Consider the following 19022-nt stretch of genomic DNA (forward strand, 5'->3'; position numbering starts at 1 on the left):
TCACTAAACCTATCAAAGGCTTCCCTCTCCTGGTTCCTAAACTATCTTTCTGACAAACAACAAGCAGTACAATGGAAATCTGAACTCTCATTACTTCTACCCGTCTCAGTTGGAGTCCCCAAGGGTCCATACTAGGACCCCTTCTTTTCTCCATCTTCTCCAATGATCTAGCCACATCCATAACACATGCCAAAATAGTTCACTATGCAGATGATTCAACTTTAATCTGCAAAGCAGATACCTTATCAGACCTCCAAATAGTAGCCCAACAAGCATTTAATGATATAGAAGCATATCTATGTAATCCACAACTAATCTTCAACCCCAAAAATACACAGTTAATGCTATTTACCAGTAACAAACATTCACTGACCACACTTCCTTTCACCATTCTATCAACAAACACAGTCATCCAACTAGTTGAGCATACAAAACTCCTTGGTGTAGCAATAGACAACAAACTCAGATTTGACCAACACACAGTCATCACATTTAAGAAAGTTAAAATCAAACTTGGCTCACTGTGGAGAAGCAAGCCATTCCTCACTGACAATACCAGACTAGCCATATCCAGAACCTTCTTCCTATCTATGCTTCTATATGCTTTCCCCCTCTTTACCAACTTAAAAAAATTAGACTTAACCAAATCGGAAACTTGCAACAACAAACTAGCCTACTTCGCAACCAACCTTCCCCACCAAATCCACCATTGTTTTGCTCTGCATAAATTAAATTGGCTCGAGCTACCTAACCTAACCTTTTCCATCTCTACCAGCTTAAATTCACACACACACAATATCATCTTCCATCCTGATATTTGCCCATCCCTCAAGGAACCTGCTGTTCCCTACTCATGCCGACAAAGTCTAAGATCTGCTGACAGAAACTTTCTCACAGTAACAAGGCTAAAACACTCACGGTAAAGCCCTATTCTCAAATCAAATAGTCAAATTATGGAACTCTCTACCCCACACCCTCCAAAACGCACCTGAATCTACCAGTTTCAAACAATTACTATTTGAACATCTATCCATGAACTGGCATTGCTCCTGTGCCAAACCTGATTGACAAAATATCTATAACGGCTCAACACACTGTCCACTCCTTAGTTCATTTTCTCCCTCTCCTCAGTGTTTATTACCACTCAAAAAATATGTATAAAGGGAATTTAATTTGTTCATAACTATTATTTAATATGTACACATTACTAACTTTATTTGTCTCACAGTGATCTTCACTAAAATTATTGTGTTATTTTCTTTTTGAACCTTTATCTACTAGAAAACTGTATTGAATACTACTTTGTACAGACTAACTAGATGATGTGCATTCTGCATCTTACTGTATGTATACTATTGTACTGTCTAATTATTGTATTTTGCTTATATTTCTGTTGAGCTTTTCTCCCCGGGCCTCCGCTGAAAATGGGCTTCTGGTCCAGTTGGGCTTTCCCAGTAAATAAATGTAAATAAATAAATAAATATTTTTGTTTTTATATAATGCGGAAGTTGTTCTCAACAGATTGCAGATTTTGTTAAAGGTGAGTGACTGGTTAATTGTTTAGAAAAGAAACGTGCTTATGAAAGGACCAGTAGTATTTGGGAAACAGGGATGAACCTTGTCAGCTAAAGCTAGTCCATAGTCTAACACGTGATGTAGTAGCACTTTAACAAGTTTTTTTTTTTTTTTTTAAGTAGAAGTGAAGGGTCCATTCTAAGCAGTTGAATGATGAAGAGTATTTTGGGGAGGAAGGATTATGTCATTGCCACCAACAGTAAAAAGTACAGGCAGCATGTTCGGCCAGGACCACCTCTTTTTTTATGCATAGTGGCATGCATTTGTGGTCAGAACCAAGCATTGTAGTGCTCCACATGTGGTGTAAAGTTTAACAACTGTGTCTTACAAACACAGCAAGCAGTTTGCTACAGTTTGAAAGTAGAAAAAGACCTTTCTTTTAAACTGAATCACTGTAGCATTCCATGGGGGCTATGTGTGTCATTTAATATAACACTATAGAGTTTGCTGCAATTTGAAAGTATAAAGAAGTTGTTTTTTTGGAGTGGTGCCAGATCAGGAGACAGTACTGGATACATTATTAGCTATATACAGACCTGGTTATCAAGTCAAAAAAAAAAACCTCATCACCTGTGTAACTGTACTATTGTTAGTTCTAATAGTATGACTTGAGTACAGCTACGTAAGGCGAGAGACTTTTTGTCTGTGTTAGAATTTTTAGGTATGTTTAGGAGTTCCCATTATCTTTGCTAGTTTTATGTTCTACATTGTGTTTTTTAGAAGATATAGCTGCTGTCTTAGACATTTTTGTTGTGTCATGTTTTGTCATACTGATTCATTGTTCTTTTCAGTCCACAAATTGAGTCTAATTTATTTATTTTTATTTTATTTATTATATTCGTTTACTGAGTAATGTCCGGCTGAGCCAGAAGCCCATTTTCTGTGGAGACCCAGGAAGGAAAGCTCCAGATATACAGTTTAATACCAGGAAACTAATAATAGTAACAATACTAACAATATTGGTAAAATTAATTATGCTTGAGACATACTAACAGTGTAATTATAATGGCAGTATTAATTACTGTCAAAGACAAATACAGCTTCAAGTAACAGTATACATGGACATACAGTGATTAAGGAGACATATACACAGGACAATAACAGTGGCAGAAGTGGCTACAATATAAGATTAATAAGACTGCCTAGGACCTATGTCCACTCTAGCTGCTGGAAGAAACCTGTGAGAAATTAGCCAGGTGGGAAGAACAGTAGCCACGGGGCTAAGAGCTAGAGATTAGAAGGAACAGAACTAGGAGATGTCAGGGAATGGGTAGACTTAGTTCTTTGAACTCGTGATAGTTAGGATTTTTTGCTATGGGCTGAGGAGAGTGTTCCAGAGTTTGGCAATTTTGTAAGAGAAGAGGGAGGTGCCATGAGAGTTGTGGGGTTGGGTAACCTTTAGAATCAGTTTGCTTGAAGATACATCTTTTTTTAAGTATTTTGAAACATAGTTATGAAACTGGTTGCATAACAGAGAACCATTTTTTATCTATTTATCTTGATGTTACACAGTGGCCATCAGCTGACTGTCTGAAGACCTAGCAGTCTTTTCCACCCCAAACTTAATTACTCTTCAAAGCATGTTGTTGTTGTCTTTTGGCTTTTCCCGGTTAGGGGTCGCCATAGCAGAACTCCGGTCCACTAATGATTGGCAATAGATTTTCACGAACGCCGAGGTGCTAGCTCGACGTTCAACCTTCAACGAAGGCACGCCCATTTACGCATGTCTTTTGAATGCCCACCCAACTGTGAGGAGGACATGCAGACTCCACACGGAAGGCACTCCCTGCACTCCAGCCGAAAATTGAACGGGAGAACCTCTTGCTGAGAGGCAATAACACTACTGCTGCACCAACGCGGAAGTCAGACCAAAATTCAACTGGTGGTGGGTGATTATTACTACACATGGGGGGGGTCTTGCTTCATAATTGCTTTTAGCCCCTTAGTGGCTTTGCAGATATAAATATCCACAGTGCATACCCAGATATGCTTTTAAAGGTATAAATGCCCACAGTGCAGACCCACGTATGCTTTTAAAGGTGTAAATGCCCAAAGTGCATACCCAGGTATGCTTTTAAAGATATAAATGCCCACAGTGCATACCCAGGTATGCTTGCTTCCACACCCATGGCACACCTCTAGCTACAAAACAAACGCTATTTGTTGAGCCCAAAGGATTATTCAGCTTCAGCCTTCCTGTCCTGCTACACCATCTGCCCTCACAATATACTCCCCCAACTAGTGGTAGTCCTACTGGACCCAGTAGTAACTCTGTACCCCTCCCCAGGGCAGGTGAGTTGTCATCAACTGTTCATTCACATCTCGCCCCATGAATTTCTCCTTCACCTGTCATGGTAATCCAACTTGGGACAGCTAAGACACGGTCAGGGATTTGTCAGTCTGCATCTCTGAGCCAAAACACATGGACAACTTTGTTCAGGAGTAGGAGGTATTTCCATGTATGAATGTGGTGTCTGGATTTTAACCTTTGGTTTTATATTTTTGTTCAATTGTGTAGAGAGGATGCTAGTTGCTAATAGTATTGGACAGTAACTATTAGTATTGGGTAATACTGTAATATTGTGGCACCTTTCAAGTCTGCTTGTGAGACCGAGGTGAGGTCTGCACTTGGGTTGGATGTGTAGTTACTGGAATGGTGAGGTGACTTTTTTTGGGGAGATGATAGTGATTGAAACAATTTTTCCCTAGACATCTGTCAATGGAACCGTCCCAAGCTTCCCTGCTGCACTACAGGAACTCAGCTGTGCACTGAGCAGCGCTGCCACAATTATCATCCCTAGCCTTCAGTAGACCAAGCCCCTTTGTTAGTCCTAGAGCAAAACAATTGTCTAACTAGCCCATGCCTTCCCTAACAGTGCATATGGTAAAAACCTGCTATAATGCACGGGCAGCTTCCCATCTTTTCTCCAGCCAGCCTGATTGACATGGGCATCCTGAGGCAATGTAGTAATTGTCTCATGTATACTGAGAACCACTTACGTCTAAAACAAACAAATACCCTGTGTGAGATATGTAATTACACTATGAATTTGGAGTCCGTTCTCTCACGTAACAGCAAACCAGATATCAAACAAGTTGTTGGCACACAAGCTCTTCACCTCTCACACAAAATAAGGTCACAACACATAGACGAACATTTACGGAGGTACTCACTGGAAGCCTACCAAAAGATCAGAGACCTCCCAAACATAAACCACTTGCACACACTACTATGCAAATAATAACCACTACACATAATAACATGTACACCAATGTCTCAGTAAATAAGCCCCTAAGGCAAAACACCTCAATGTTTAATGTCAGTCATAGGCATCTCCATAGTGAGACACAGAGCTGTCCCTCTCACGAGGCTGGACAAACAGAAGGTCATGATTGCCACAAAGTAAGTAGAATAAACTGGTAACAAAACACAGTTCACCTGCTGAGAAGTCCAATCCTTTAATGTAAAATACATGCATAAAACAAACTTCATCAGATAAAGTCCCACTATAACTGACATAATTTATAAAAAAATGTTTAACCAATGAAATCTTCACATTAATTAAACAATTAATCAATAAAATTCTAAAGATACTGAACATTCAAAATTTAAAGAAACAAGAACATGTTGGTGGTTGTTTGTATGTATACACACACTTCTAACAGATTAAAATAATGCATAATGAAAAATTTTTGTTAAAAATATAAATAAACAAAGGAATAGTCTACAACATTATTTCATGGGTAAGTTGATGTAAAATGTATGGTTACATCTGATGTGTTGAAAATATATTTATGCCATTTTCAAAGTATATTTGCCTTTCCTGTTAAGATGGCTTTGATGTTTATATACTCATTTAAACCTGGAGAAATATTGGATTTTAATCTTAACTGCCATCTAACTTCCTTCTGCAGTAAAATATTTTTGTTATTGTTATCTCCTCCTCTGATTTCCAAATTGACCGTATCTATGATACCAAATTTGAAAGAAGGGACATGGTGGTGTGTTTGTATAAAGCACTGGTCTCTTTTTATTTTTATGTCGCTCTTATGTTCAGAATCCTTTCTTTTAAATGACGTTCAGTTTTGCCCACGTAATAACATGGGCAATAACAACAGGTTGCCAAATACACCACCATGGAAGAATAACAGTTACCCAGAATTTAACCTCCGTATTCAACCCATTTTTAAACAATACTATTGAGGTGTTGATAGAGGAACATTGGGTACATCTACCACAGGGTGGGTACCCCTAGAGTTCTTGTAAGAATAATCTCTTCCTTCCAAGGTTCTTTTAAAATTATTGCCCACCGATGAATAAATGCAGGTTGATTCCCTATAACTTCAATAATTTCAGGGTTTTTTAAAATAGACCAATTATCTTGTAAAATAGGAGAAAGTTGTTGTGTTGAATAGAACAAGAACTTGAAAATTCATGGGGTCTATCTTCTGATGTTTCTATATTCTCAATAAATGTTTTCTACCAAACCTCAAACATTTTACCCAGTTTAATGAATTCTGGTTGGAGATCTTCTATGTGGGATGTCATCCTAGCCCTCTGACAGCCTGCCCTTTTATAATACTTTTTCTGGAAAAAGGATGTTGGCTGTCAAAGTGGAGGTAGCTGTTACACCAAGTTGGTTTTCATTTAAAACCATTCAAGGTTTTGGATAGTGTAATGTCTAGATAATTGATACATTCTGCACTAACTTGGTGAGCAGGAGGTGGTTTGGTTGAAATTCTTCCAACTCAACTGGTATCCCTCCCAAATAAAATGTCATCCAAAATCTGTAATAAGCTGTGATTTTAGCAGAAAAACACTCTCAAAATGTGTAAGGTCCATTCCAGGAGTACCAGGTTTTGTTTGTAAAACCCTTCAAAGTTTATAAAGTTATTGTCTAAAACTATTTCCATTAGTTCCAACAATAAAGATTTTCTGTCTGGTGTTAGTTCAGAATGTTTATGAATACTGGTTTCAAAAATTCAAAGCCCTCTTTCCTAGGATACAGGTAAATAAATCTTTCACATCGATGGTAATGAGGAGACTATCCTTGGACCATAACCCTTGGTGCATTTTGCCCAAAAAGTCCCAGGAGTCTTTTATAAGATGTTTATGTTTTTTGCAATGATCAATAAATATTGCCAAGGGATGGGTTTTAGATCCACGGGCAGAGACAATTGGTCTAAAAGGTGGTTCCAAGATGTTTTGTGTTTTGGTATCCCGAAAACAGGAATCAGTGGGTGGGTTTGTCGGAGAAAATGAAAGGTCGTCTGGTTGTTAATCTGTGTTCCATAAATACTCCTCTAAAAGGAGTCAATTCTGTTGTAGGCAGTAGTAATTTCATTTCAGGAGGACACCAAACTTTCTTGTGTCAAAATGGTACTTATGGCTTTTGTATAATCGTTTGTGTTAAATTCTTCAGAAGGGTGGCTTCTTCTGCTTTAATTGTGATTCTTTGTGACAATATTCTCAAAGTATATGTTGGTTCAACTTCTTTGTTATAAAGAATTTTAAGATTTAATTTTCTAAGGAACAATTTAAATCAATTAAAATCTGTGTTGGAAAACAGGTGGATAATGTTTTTTCTTGAAAAGAGTCCACCATCTCTAGAACCAGTGTACACAACCGTGGGTCCCTATGGTGGTTTAAAATTAGTGAAAATCCATTAAAAAACTATGAAATTTCTTAATAATATTTTCTGTATATGTAATACCAAAAGAATATTTATGAAAAGCGGAGTCCCTGAGGGACTATCTTATTATTTAAACATGTATGCAAATAATTGTTTTAAACATTTGTATTTGTAAAGCAGCTTTTCAAATTTAAAATCGAACTGAAAACGTTATTCTATCTTTGATCGGGTATTTATGCAACATTAACATTGGTTGTTGGCTCGTAAAACCGAATATCCCTGAATCAGAGTGAACTGGAGGTAGAAGGGTGTCCTACTATGCAACACAACCACTGCACATAATAACATGTACACCAATGTCTCAGTAAATTCAAAGCCCTCTTTCCTAGGGATACAGGTAAATAAATCTTTCACATCGATGGTAATGAGGAGACTATCCTTGGACCATAACCCTTGGTGCATTTTGCCCAAAAGTCCCAGGAGTCTTTTATAAGATGTTTATGTTTTGCAATATTTTGAAATTCTGATCAATAAATATTGCCAAGGGATGGGTTTTAGATAAATACTCCTCTAAAAGGAGTCAATTCTGTTGTAGGCAGTAGTAATTTCATTGAGGACACCAAACAATAGGTTTGTATAATCGTTTTGCTTAAAATTACCAAACCTCCGTTTATTTTGTGTTAAATTCTTCAGAAGGGTGGCTTCTTCTGCTTTTAAATTGTGATTCTTTTACTATATGTTTTTTTGTGACAATATTCTCAAAAGTATGGAGCAAAGGGTGAAGTGGAGGGTTATAAACACTCCTTCTAGTATTATAAAGAATTTTAGATTTAATTTTCTAAGGAACAAAAATCTGTGACAAGTCTCCTTTAAAACTCTTTATAAACTTGAAGCCTTTGGAAAACAGGTGGAAATGAGTTTTTCTAATGTCAAATCAGAATAGTTGTATATTTTATATCCACAATATTCAGACACAATACCATTGTTGTAATTATGGCATCTGACCCTCCCTGTTCCCCTGTGTCCCCTGTAATTCCAATCCTGGTTTTGAAAAGGAATTTGTTGATTACATTTTGATTTTTGTGGGCTCTGACCTTCTGGGTCCTAAAAACTTCGTTGGACTCTTGAAAGAGTCCAATTCATCTAGAGAACCAGTGTACACAACCGGTCCCTATGGTGATGCGGCCAGAGGAAATTTTGTATTCTGTTTATGGTGAGTTGGTGTAATCAAATTTCTCCTATTATGTCCCTCCTAGGTCTAGGGCAGTTGCAAAGTAAAGTTAGGTGATGGGTAACTTTACCAGTTTCATACTGCCCTTGTCCCTAAAATATTTCTTTTGTTTCTTTTCAAAACCTTTTCAACCTTCCCTTTGGTTCTCTCTAAAATTCTTTCAAAACTCATAATATTGTTCAAACAACAAATCATTGGTGATGGAATGATGTAATTTATTAATTTCTACCAATAAATGTACTTCATTATATTTAATAAGTTTTAAAATTAGTGAAAATCCACATTTTAATAATATTTTCTGTATATGTAATACCAAAAGGTATTTATGAAAGCGGAGTCCCTGAGGGACTATCTTATTATTTAAACATGTATGCAAATAATTGTTTTCAATTTCCAAACATTTGTATTTGTAAAGCAGCTTTTCAAATTTAAAAATGCAGTCTTCGAACTGAAAGCGTTATTCCCATCTTGATCGAATTTTAGATGCAACATTAACATTAGAAAACAAACTTTTGTCTATAAAACCCTTAAATAAGGTTCTGCAACGGAATCAGTCCCTGGAACAGCCCGTGAGGCATGAGAGGCTGAACCGGTGGTTTCACAGTCTTTAAAGCAATTGAAACAGTACCTTTAGGGTTGTTGGCTCGTAAAACCGAATATCTGAATCAGAGTGAACTGGAGGTAGAAGGGTGTCCTGCATCGCACTGTTAGTGTAGTTTCTTCTCCTAGGCTGGCATCTTGGAGTGTGGAAGGCGATGGCGTCAGGTGGTTTCGGGCCCGTGGAGGAATGCACACAACTGGCAATAGCTCCCTCTGGTGGATCCTTCTGTGTGAACAGGTCAATAAGTTTAGTTAAATCCCGAAGGAAGAAAGTTCTTCTCTAAGGCGAATACTCGTTCTGGGTCTGTATTAAGGTGATACTAGTCTCCAAGCTCCCAGTAAAGTGGAGTCGTTTGGAGACTGATCCATAATATTGAAAAATGAGGTGATAAAACCGCAAAAAACAAAAAAGTAAGTGCAATGTCAGTATAGTGGAAAGATAGCAAAGAGATGGTTATCTTTTAACCACTAAATGCTGCTTGTCAAAATCCAAAGGCAGGCAACAGTAGGGTGAACCAAAGGTAACAATTGCCACAAAGTAAGTAGAGTAAACTGGTAACAAAACACAGTTTACCTGCTGAGAAGTCCAATCCTTTAATGTAAAATACAATTCATATGAGCGCTTTCGTCTGCATAAAACAAACTTCATCAGATAAAGTCCCACTATAACTGACATAATTTATAAAAAATGTTTAACCAATGAAATCTTCACATTAATAAAACAATTAATCAATAAAATTCTAAAGATACTGAACATTCAAAATTTAAAGAAACAAGAACATGTTGGTGGTTGTTTGTATGTATACACACACTTCTAACAGATTAAATAATGCATAATGAAAAAATATAAATAAACAAAGGAATAGTCTACAACATTATTTCATGGGTAAATGTATGGTTACATCTGATGTGTTGAAAATATATTTATGCCATTTTCAAAGTATATTTGCCTTTCCTGTTAAGATGGCTTTGATGTTTATATACTCATTTAAACCTGGAGAAATATTGGATTTTGATCTTAACTGCCATCTAACTTCCTTCTGCAGTAAAATAAGAACGACATAAAAAATAAAAAAGAGACCAGTGCTTTATACAAACACACCACCACCTTCTTTCAAATTTGGTATCATAGATACGGTCAATTTGGAAATCAGAGGAGGAGATAACAAAAATATTTTACTGCAGAAGGAAGTTAGATGGCAGTTAAGATTAAAATCCAATATTTCTCCAGGTTTAAATGAGTATATAAACATCAAAGCCATCTTAACAGGAAAGGCAAATATACTTTGAAAATGGCATAAATATATTTTCAACACATCAGATGTAACCATACATTTTACATCAACTTACCCATGAAATAATGTTGTAGACTATTCCTTTGTTTATTTATATTTTTAACAAAAATTTTTCATTATGCATTTTTCAATCTGTTAGAAGTGTGTGTATACATACAAACAACCACCAACATGTTCTTGTTTCTTTAAATTTTGAATGTTCAGTATCTTTAGAATTTTATTGATTAATTGTTTTATTAATGTGAAGATTTCATTGGTTAAACATTTTTTATAAATTATGTCAGTTATAGTGGGACTTTATCTGATGAAGTATATGAATTGTATTTTACATTAAAGGATTGGACTTCTCAGCAGGTGAACTGTGTTTTGTAAACAGAAGGTAATGGTCAGCTGCCTGTCAGGTGCCTGGATCCATTAAATCATACATGTACTCAAGTCATTCAGCAACAAGTATCATTATGACTCTGTCATAGTCCATGTTGGGGTGAAAAACTTGACATGTACCTCTCTGGAGTATATGAAGAGAGACATGAGAGAGCCACCAACTACATCCTCATTAGGGGTCCTAGTATACTAGCAATTGGCCCACTACCCTTCTGAACACTTGGGTAAGGAGAATCATAGTCAAATAGGTAATTTTCCCCATTTCCACTGACCTGTAGTAGTCCATGCCTGTTCCAAACCCATGTGTCTGGTTTTGAAGGGGGAAATAGGATGGCTGTAAAATACAAGACCTTTTGAGAAAGTATTGCCCTCATAATAAGTGGTGTACTTTTTTTTCTCTTTTATTGCTTTGCAGTGCATAAACCGCACTGATTACATTCAGATACTTGGAAAACAACAAACCAGTTAAGCGCCAGAGTGGCACGCAACCTGACCTTAATTGTTAAACACCTCCTGCTTATGTTGTCAAGGTCGGGTCTAGCACTCTGCAGTAAAATCTGCCTGTACTGGCCAGAAATAACTGCAGCAGAACAAAACATTTGTTTCTGCTTGCTGTCCGTTCACTTACCATGTTGCTAACTTCCTGTAAAAAAACTTAGAAAGTTACTAGAATAACAGGATGTGTTCAACTGCATAATGTGAAGGATATGAACTCTGAAACTTGAATGTATGTCATTATTGACTTCAGTTGTCAGTGGTTTGTTCCAAAAACACAGATTTTACGAGAAATGAAGCAAAAATATGAAACAATAATCTGGGCATTTTTACAAAAGTCTAGACAGTAGAGAGGCATGAAAGGTTAATGTAAACATAACAGAATGTATTATGTTGCCTTTCTGAGAGGGTCTGCTAAGTGTTTTACGGCTTTCAAAACCAGCAAAACACATAGCTATTTTTATCATTGTAACTAATAGTACATGGAGCAGATAAAGTCCCCTTCACAACACAGAATTATGATTGTGTCATGGATCATAACACAGTGTTATGTGTTTTCGACATGAATGCCAAGATTCCACCTCTCAAGCTTCACTCTCAAGATGAATTTCTTAGCATCCATGTCTGAAACACATAATGAAATGGTTATGGTTGGCGACCTGTTCATAATCCTCTGTATCTTATAATTAATATATCTTTTTATGTCCACTAATCTTAAATGAAGCACTTGTATTTTTCTCCCCACAGGCTGCCATTGTGATGTTGGAGGGTCTCTCGGCATGACATGCAGTGAGAGAACAGGGGTATGCCAATGCCGTAAGAATGTGGAAGGACCTAAATGCAACCAGTAAGAGCGACTTTTTTTTCTGATGTAACATTATAATTTGTTTGTTTATTTGTTCCTTGCTTTATTCTGAAAATGTGGCGTCTGCTTGCATGTTTGTAGATAGACACATTTTTACATACTGCATATTTTGGTTTACTTGTACTTACCATCAATGACTTCTGTTCATCCCAGTTAGCTTCATATCATTCCTGCTTAGTCTTTATTTCCTAAGGATTAGGTATTACTTTGGTCAAGTCTGGATGTTCTTCGTGTTTCACTGTTGCAGTCATTACATTTGGGTTATCTGCTTGCAGGTAGCCCTCATTTGGCCTGATTAACAAAGTCTTGGGTCCTGCGTCGGTTGCTGTCCCTTCTTTCATGACGTCAGGGGTATAAAACATGCAGCCGACGCCATTACATAAGTCTTTCTTGCTATGCGGTGCCCGAAGCAGAAGCACTTTGCAAGTGCTAATCGGCCTACTCCTGAAATTTTCATTTTCGAGTTTCAGAACCAAAGTCCCCAACGAAAGCTAAGTTGGGGAAACTTTTCATTTGTACTGTATTCCTTGCCTAGGCCCTGACCATGAAGTACCTTGCTGTCGGTTTTGTGCTTTATTTAATCAGTGCATTATCCATTGTCAGTATATTTTTGCCTCTAAATATTTTGGTTCTCAGTTTAATTATTCAGTAATGTCATCGGTTAGCCATCGGACTACCGGGATTCTGAAAAAACGCAAAGATAAAGACAGAGACAGGCCACCGAGGTCCAAAACTGCCGACAATGCTTCTCCTAAGCCAGTCACCAGTTCCGGTGCTCAGTGAGGCGCTTTCGCAGCCCCTGATACTCGCTACTTCTGATTCGCAGGCCTCTACTGAGACCCATTCGGAGTCCGGTATGCCGCGAGATGCTTCAACTATGGAACCCACAGATGTCTCTACCTTGGATGGGTCTGGAGCCACTGTGCAGGCACTGGCTTCTGAGGGTGTATTCAGGCCTATGGATTTGCATATTAAACCGACGCCTCCTTCTTTACTTAGGCCTAAATCTCGATCCATGCCTAAAAAACCGACGCCCAGGCCACATGCTCAGGCCTGTATGCCTAAAAAACAAATGATAAGAATGGCTGAAGATCTAATAACTCTAATCAGGGGTAGCCAACACCCCCCCCCCCCCTTCTAAGAGGCCTAGGACTGAAGTTGATTATGAATCTTCTGATCAGGATTCTGTTTTTTCTGATTCTTCTGATGATCTGGATTTGCCCTTAACTACTTATGAAGATTCTGATGCAGAGGACTCCATTCCGTCTGCTTCCCCTCCTGAGGAATTTTCTTTTGGGGAAACATTACATACTCTAAGGGAGTATTTCCACTGGGAAAGTTAGGATTTTTCTGATTCAAAAAGAGGCTTAGAGATTTCCTTCTCCTACCTCAGCATAGGCTTATAGCTATTCCTCCTGTACCAGACAGTGTGATGATGCTTTTTCAGAATCTAGTTTGGCCCCTGATTCCCTGCCTCTTGCTACCAGAAAACCTGACAGATACTACAGGGTCCTTGAGTCCCACAAGTTTCTTTTTAAAAATCCTATTGCAGATCCAGAGACTATTTCACATGGGCCCAAGGGCATTAAGGCTTCTACTGCTAAAAATCCTACCCCTTCTGATAGAGACTCCAGGGCGCTGGATAGATGGGGTAAGGAGGTTTACACTTCTGCAACCTTGGCCATTAGGGCTTTAAACTGACAGTTTCATATGTTAAAGTATCAGCAACATGTTATTGGACTGCTTAAACAGAAAATGATGTTGATTCCTGAATGTGTGGAAAATAAAGAATTACAGGATTTAATGCATTCTGCTGAACAATTTGGAAAACATACTTTGCAATGTGGTTTTGATTCATTAGAGGCCTCTTGCAGGGCTGCTGTTACTACGTCTGTGCTCAGAAGGCATGCTTGGCTTAAGGAGCAATTTTTGCCTGATCATGTTAAAGCTAAATTGTTGGATGCTCCTATAAATCAGGACCGCCTGTTCAGTAACAAGGCTGAGGAAGTTCTTAAAAAGATGGAAGATAAAGCTAAATGTATGCAAACTGTTATAGATTTTTTACAAGTTCAGCCTCCTAGATTTAGTAGACACTGGCCCTCTAAGAATTTGTCCTTTCCAGCCCCTTCCAGGTCTTCTCAAGCCAAACCCAGACACAACAAAAACCCTAGGTTTCAGTCCCAGGGGACACACAGAACTAAGCAGTGGGGGATCTCCACTTCCAAATCTGGGAATAATAAGACTCCCCCCTATGGTAAATTGTCTCAGTGACTCCTGTTTAAAATTTCCAAGCACTTATCAACTGACCGCCCCTTTGGGGAGAAAGATTGCTCTTCATGCAAAGAATTGGGAACTCATTACCCAGGACAAATGGGTTTTATATATAGTGTCCCAGGGATACAGATTTCACTTCCATACGTTGCCAACACCAAGCGGGTGGCTGAACCTACCCCCAAATCAGTGGGCAGAGGCCCAAAAACAAGTACTTTTTCTCTTAGGCATGGGGGCTATTCAACTGGTACCAGAAGAGGAAAAGGGACAAGGTTTCTACTCAAGACTTTTCCTGGGACCCAGAAAAGACAATTCATGGCATCCTATCTTGGACCTGTCTACTCTAATCACCTTTTTGGAGATTCTAAACTTCAAGATGCTGACTCTTCACCAATTACTTCCTGTTAAAAGAAGCATACCTGCACATCCCAATCAGGGAATCTTGCAGAAGATACCTACGCTTCAAAGCAGGCTACACGCACTATCAGTTCTCTGCACTGCCCTTTGGCTTATCTACTGCACCCAGGGTATTCACAAAGTGCCTAGCTCCAGTTATTGCATTTTGCAGGCAAAGAAATATTCAAATATACCCATACCTGGATGATTGTCTAATTCAGGCAAAAAGCCAGGACATACTTTTGAATCATCTGGCCTTTGTACAAAGGGTTCTAACTTGTCTAGGATACACCATAAATGAAAATAAATCACACCTGGTACCCTGTCAACAAATTATATTCCTGGGAGCAAGCTTGAATACAAGTTCAGGGCAAATGGAACCCAAGTCAAATGCACCTACACATCAATCAAAAAGAAATGTTAGCTGTACAGAATGCTCAGACAGCTTTCAAGGACCACATTCTTCCAGGCCAACTAATGGTAAAGACTGACACCACTGTTATGTGGTACATAAACAAGCAGGGGGGTTAGCACAAGGACTCCCCACCAACAAGCCTGGAAAGTGGATGCTCTGTCCTTCAGCTGGAAAAACCTATCAGTCTATGCCCCCCCCCCCGCCTCTGCTCTCCAAAGTACTACTAAAAATCAAACGGGACAAACCAAGGATGATTTTGATTGCTCCAGACTGGCCACGCAACACTGGTACCCCCTCCTGCGCAGTGTGTCATGGTTATCTCCATGGCACCTGCCTCAGACTCCTTCCCTGCTGTCTCAGCAGGAGAACCAGATTCTGCACCCTCAGCTTCTAACACTGAACCTTGCAGCCTGGTTAATTACTTAATCTCTCCTTTACCATTCCTCAACAAACCTGTGATGGATATTTTAGAAGCAAGGAGGCCTAGTACTAGAAAATCTTATGCTGAAAAATGGAAAAGATTCTGTGCCTGGAACCAATCTCAAGGGATAAGCACAGCAGCACCCAATTTACCTCAGATTTTACAATACAGAGCTGGCTTTGCCACTGCAGTCTTGCAGGGCCTTATATCTGGCCCTAATGCTATCTAAATTCCTCCTCCCAACCATAGCTTTGGGAATCTACCCAAATGTAATGACTGCAACAGTGAAACACGAAGAACATAGTACAGTTGTGTACACTTTACCATAAATGTAAATGTTCGAGTGTATTCACTGTTGCAGTCCTGGTTACCCTCCCTCCAGCCCCCTAACTTTTTTTAGCTATACCTCTACTTTCCTTTACTATGCTTAAAAGCCTTTTTGGTGTATTTGCTTTTTTGTTGGAGGTATATCTTTGTACTTTTATATTTAATTGCTTTCCATTAGTGGGGCACCTGACATCTGGGGCAAGAAAAACTGATGTAATGGTGTTGGCTGCATGTTTTATACCCCTGACGACCTGATTCCATGGAACAAGGGACAGCAACCAATGCAGGACCCAAGACTTTGTTAATCAGGCCGACTGAGGACTACCTGCAAGCCGATAACCCAAATATAATGACTGCAACAGTGAATGCACTCCTAACATCTACATTTATGGTAAGTGTACACAACTCTTTCTTTATACTCCAAACCTATCTTACTAACCTGTAGTAATTTCATTTAACAATGCCCTCCAATTATTTAGTCTGAAACATTGCTCATATGTGTGTACTCATTATTAACTTTCAGCCTGGTACCTTCCTCTCCTGTGCTGTTTATTTTCCATTTGTAGACTTGGACCACGTTTGTTGACCACAGCGGTTACTTGTTACTGTTGAGTACTTGCCCAACTTGCATTGTACAGAAGTGTTGCTTTTTGTCAGTTTGTGTTGTATTGCCTTTTGTTCCAAGTTGTGGATGTAAATTGTCTTTAGATGAAACCACAGATCCAATCATATATCTTCCAGGGATTGATGTAATCTTCATTTGGCTTTGCTTGAATGCTAAATATATGTTATTTCCACAGCTGACTCTAATGGTTTATTCAGTAAACTGATATTCTCTAAATGCAAACCTTTTGAAATCTATTATGTAAATGTATATTTTGGTGAAGCTCAGCTGGCGAAACCAATCTGTCTATTAAACATGGGTAATAATCAGCAGAATGGGGAATATGATTAAATTACACTAATCTGTACCACTTTGCAGGTAGTAAATTTGTGGGTGTCCATAAGAATGGACTTGTAAGATTGTATTAAATGTTTCTTGCAGACCACGCAAAGACTACTATTTTCCTGACCTTCACCACATGAAGTTCGAGATTGAGGATGGTACGACTCCTGATGGCAGGGCTGTACGCTTTGGCTACAATCCGTTGGAGTTTGATGGATTTAGCTGGCGGGGCTATGCGCAGATGTCATCCATTCAGGTAAACCTTTTAGTTCTGGAACAAAAAACAGAACGCTAGCTTTATGCCAGTGTCAGACTTTATATTGACACACATTTCAGTACTAAACTAAAGACACTACAAGTGGTTGTGTTTTTTCAAGTGAAGATTTCTTAGTTACACGTAAGAAGAAAACAGTTTTGTTTTTTGCTAGCTTGTAGTTTTCTATTGCATTAGTAACCTGGCTACTTGAACATTTATATAGTCTGCTAAGCACAGAAGTTTTTTAAAAAAAAAAAGTTTGGCTAATGACACATCTTCTATGTATAAAAAACATTCTGTCTATTGGTACATTTCCTCGTTGCAGTTCCAGTATTTTTTTTTTATCCTACGTCTTCTAGGCCTGTCAGCTGACTTGCTCCATGCATCCCAGCTGAAGATATAAATTTGTGCTCGCAAGGGCAAAGGTTCCCCACTACATGGAGCTGTTTATCATAGGGGTAGCTAAGACATGGTGAAAGGACAATTACCTGGGTGTAGGGCATTAGTAGACATGATCGACAGATGCCGATGGTGCAGTAGTGCACTGCCAGCATTTAGAAAGGAATGCCGATATTGGATTTGCTGAAACACTGTAGCAAGCTGAATGTTACATTTGTAGCTAGTAATTTGCTACAATATCAGAGCAGAAGAGGTTTTTCTTTTTTTTTCCATCCTCAACTTTGAGGGGACTTTCTCTTTTTTGATGCTTAAATTAAGAGTTGAGAGGAAGTGCCTCCTTGGGGTACCACATAGGATGCCAGATAACTGGGCAGTGGTTCCATTGTTTATAGTTTGTTTTGGGGAACTGTACAGGTACCAGATGACTGGGCAGTGATTCCATTGTTTATAGTTTGTTCTGAAGATGCAATAATTAGACATACATATATTTGTTTTCCAATGACTGCTTATTTGCTTGTCCCAGTAGTTCATCATCCCTACTTTGTCATCCTTTATGCTTTGCTACCTCTTGTCACTCTGACACATTGCAAGGATTAGTCACTCTGTTCCTTCTCAGGATAGGCAAAGTGTTTTCTGTGATGTTCTGTCATTGTCCACTGTACTAGTCACTCAGCCTACGAGTCTTAAATGGGGACTACTTACACCCTGTATGGCAACACTGCTGGGTTGCTACAGTTTCCTGAATACTAATGTGTTGATGCTTTCAGCCAGGATAACAGAAGGAAGCAGTAGCATTAAATAACAGATTGATAAGTTCAAGTAGCTAGGTTACTGTGACACTGAATGAGAATTTGTAGAACTTAGATTAATGTACATATGTTATGCAGTAATTATTCATAGGTGCATCTGAATACATGAGTACATCAAACATTGGTATAAAACATGAACATGTTCATACACATAGACACGTGTGTGCACACGCCCACATGCACCTACACACAAATGCACATGCGCATGCACACACACACACACACACACACACACACACACTCTGACAGTGACTGCACATAGATTGGTAGATACAGTAACCATTTGAAACATTGCAACCTGCTAGTGTTAATCCCAAAACATAGAGACTGTATGGCCAAAAACATGGACTTATGTATACCAAGAAGTCATTTCCTAGAATATTCCCTTTTCTCCTAGTCTTGGAGTTGGTAAATATAAGTTTGGGGTTGAAGAGGGGCTTGACCCCTACAGAAAAAAAGTTTAAAGAAAAAGAACATTTTTCAAGATCCACTCTTCTCCTGGATTTTCGGTCTTTTGTTTTCAGCTTGTCAACACTTGTTATATTGAGTGCTGACATTTCAGCAGGGAACCAGTAGACTCTATATCTTGTTCAAGTTTTCTATCTTAATATTGAACCATTGGACCGTCTGCTAATCTAAGGCCTTCAGCATTTCCACAGCCTTCATTTCTGCCACACCACCAAGTCACAGCACCATTCCTGATG

At 38.6% G+C, this 19022-nt stretch overlaps 1 protein-coding gene across 1 annotated transcript in view; it reads left to right on the forward strand.

The window, feature by feature from the left end:
• The window catches only part of LAMA5 (laminin subunit alpha 5), a 1615491-nt gene that overhangs the window by 846117 nt on the left and 750352 nt on the right, over window positions 1-19022 (forward strand). The window contains exons 21-22 of the mRNA XM_044090412.1: window positions 11961-12060; window positions 16954-17110. Coding sequence (XP_043946347.1) covers window positions 11961-12060; window positions 16954-17110 — 257 coding nt within the window. The remainder of the gene's footprint in view (window positions 1-11960; window positions 12061-16953; window positions 17111-19022) is intronic.

The sequence above is a fragment of the Protopterus annectens genome, chromosome 12.part0 (assembly GCF_019279795.1).
Source record: "Protopterus annectens isolate FY-2018-M chromosome 12.part0, PAN1.0, whole genome shotgun sequence".
Classification (NCBI taxonomy): Eukaryota; Metazoa; Chordata; order Ceratodontiformes; family Protopteridae; genus Protopterus; species Protopterus annectens.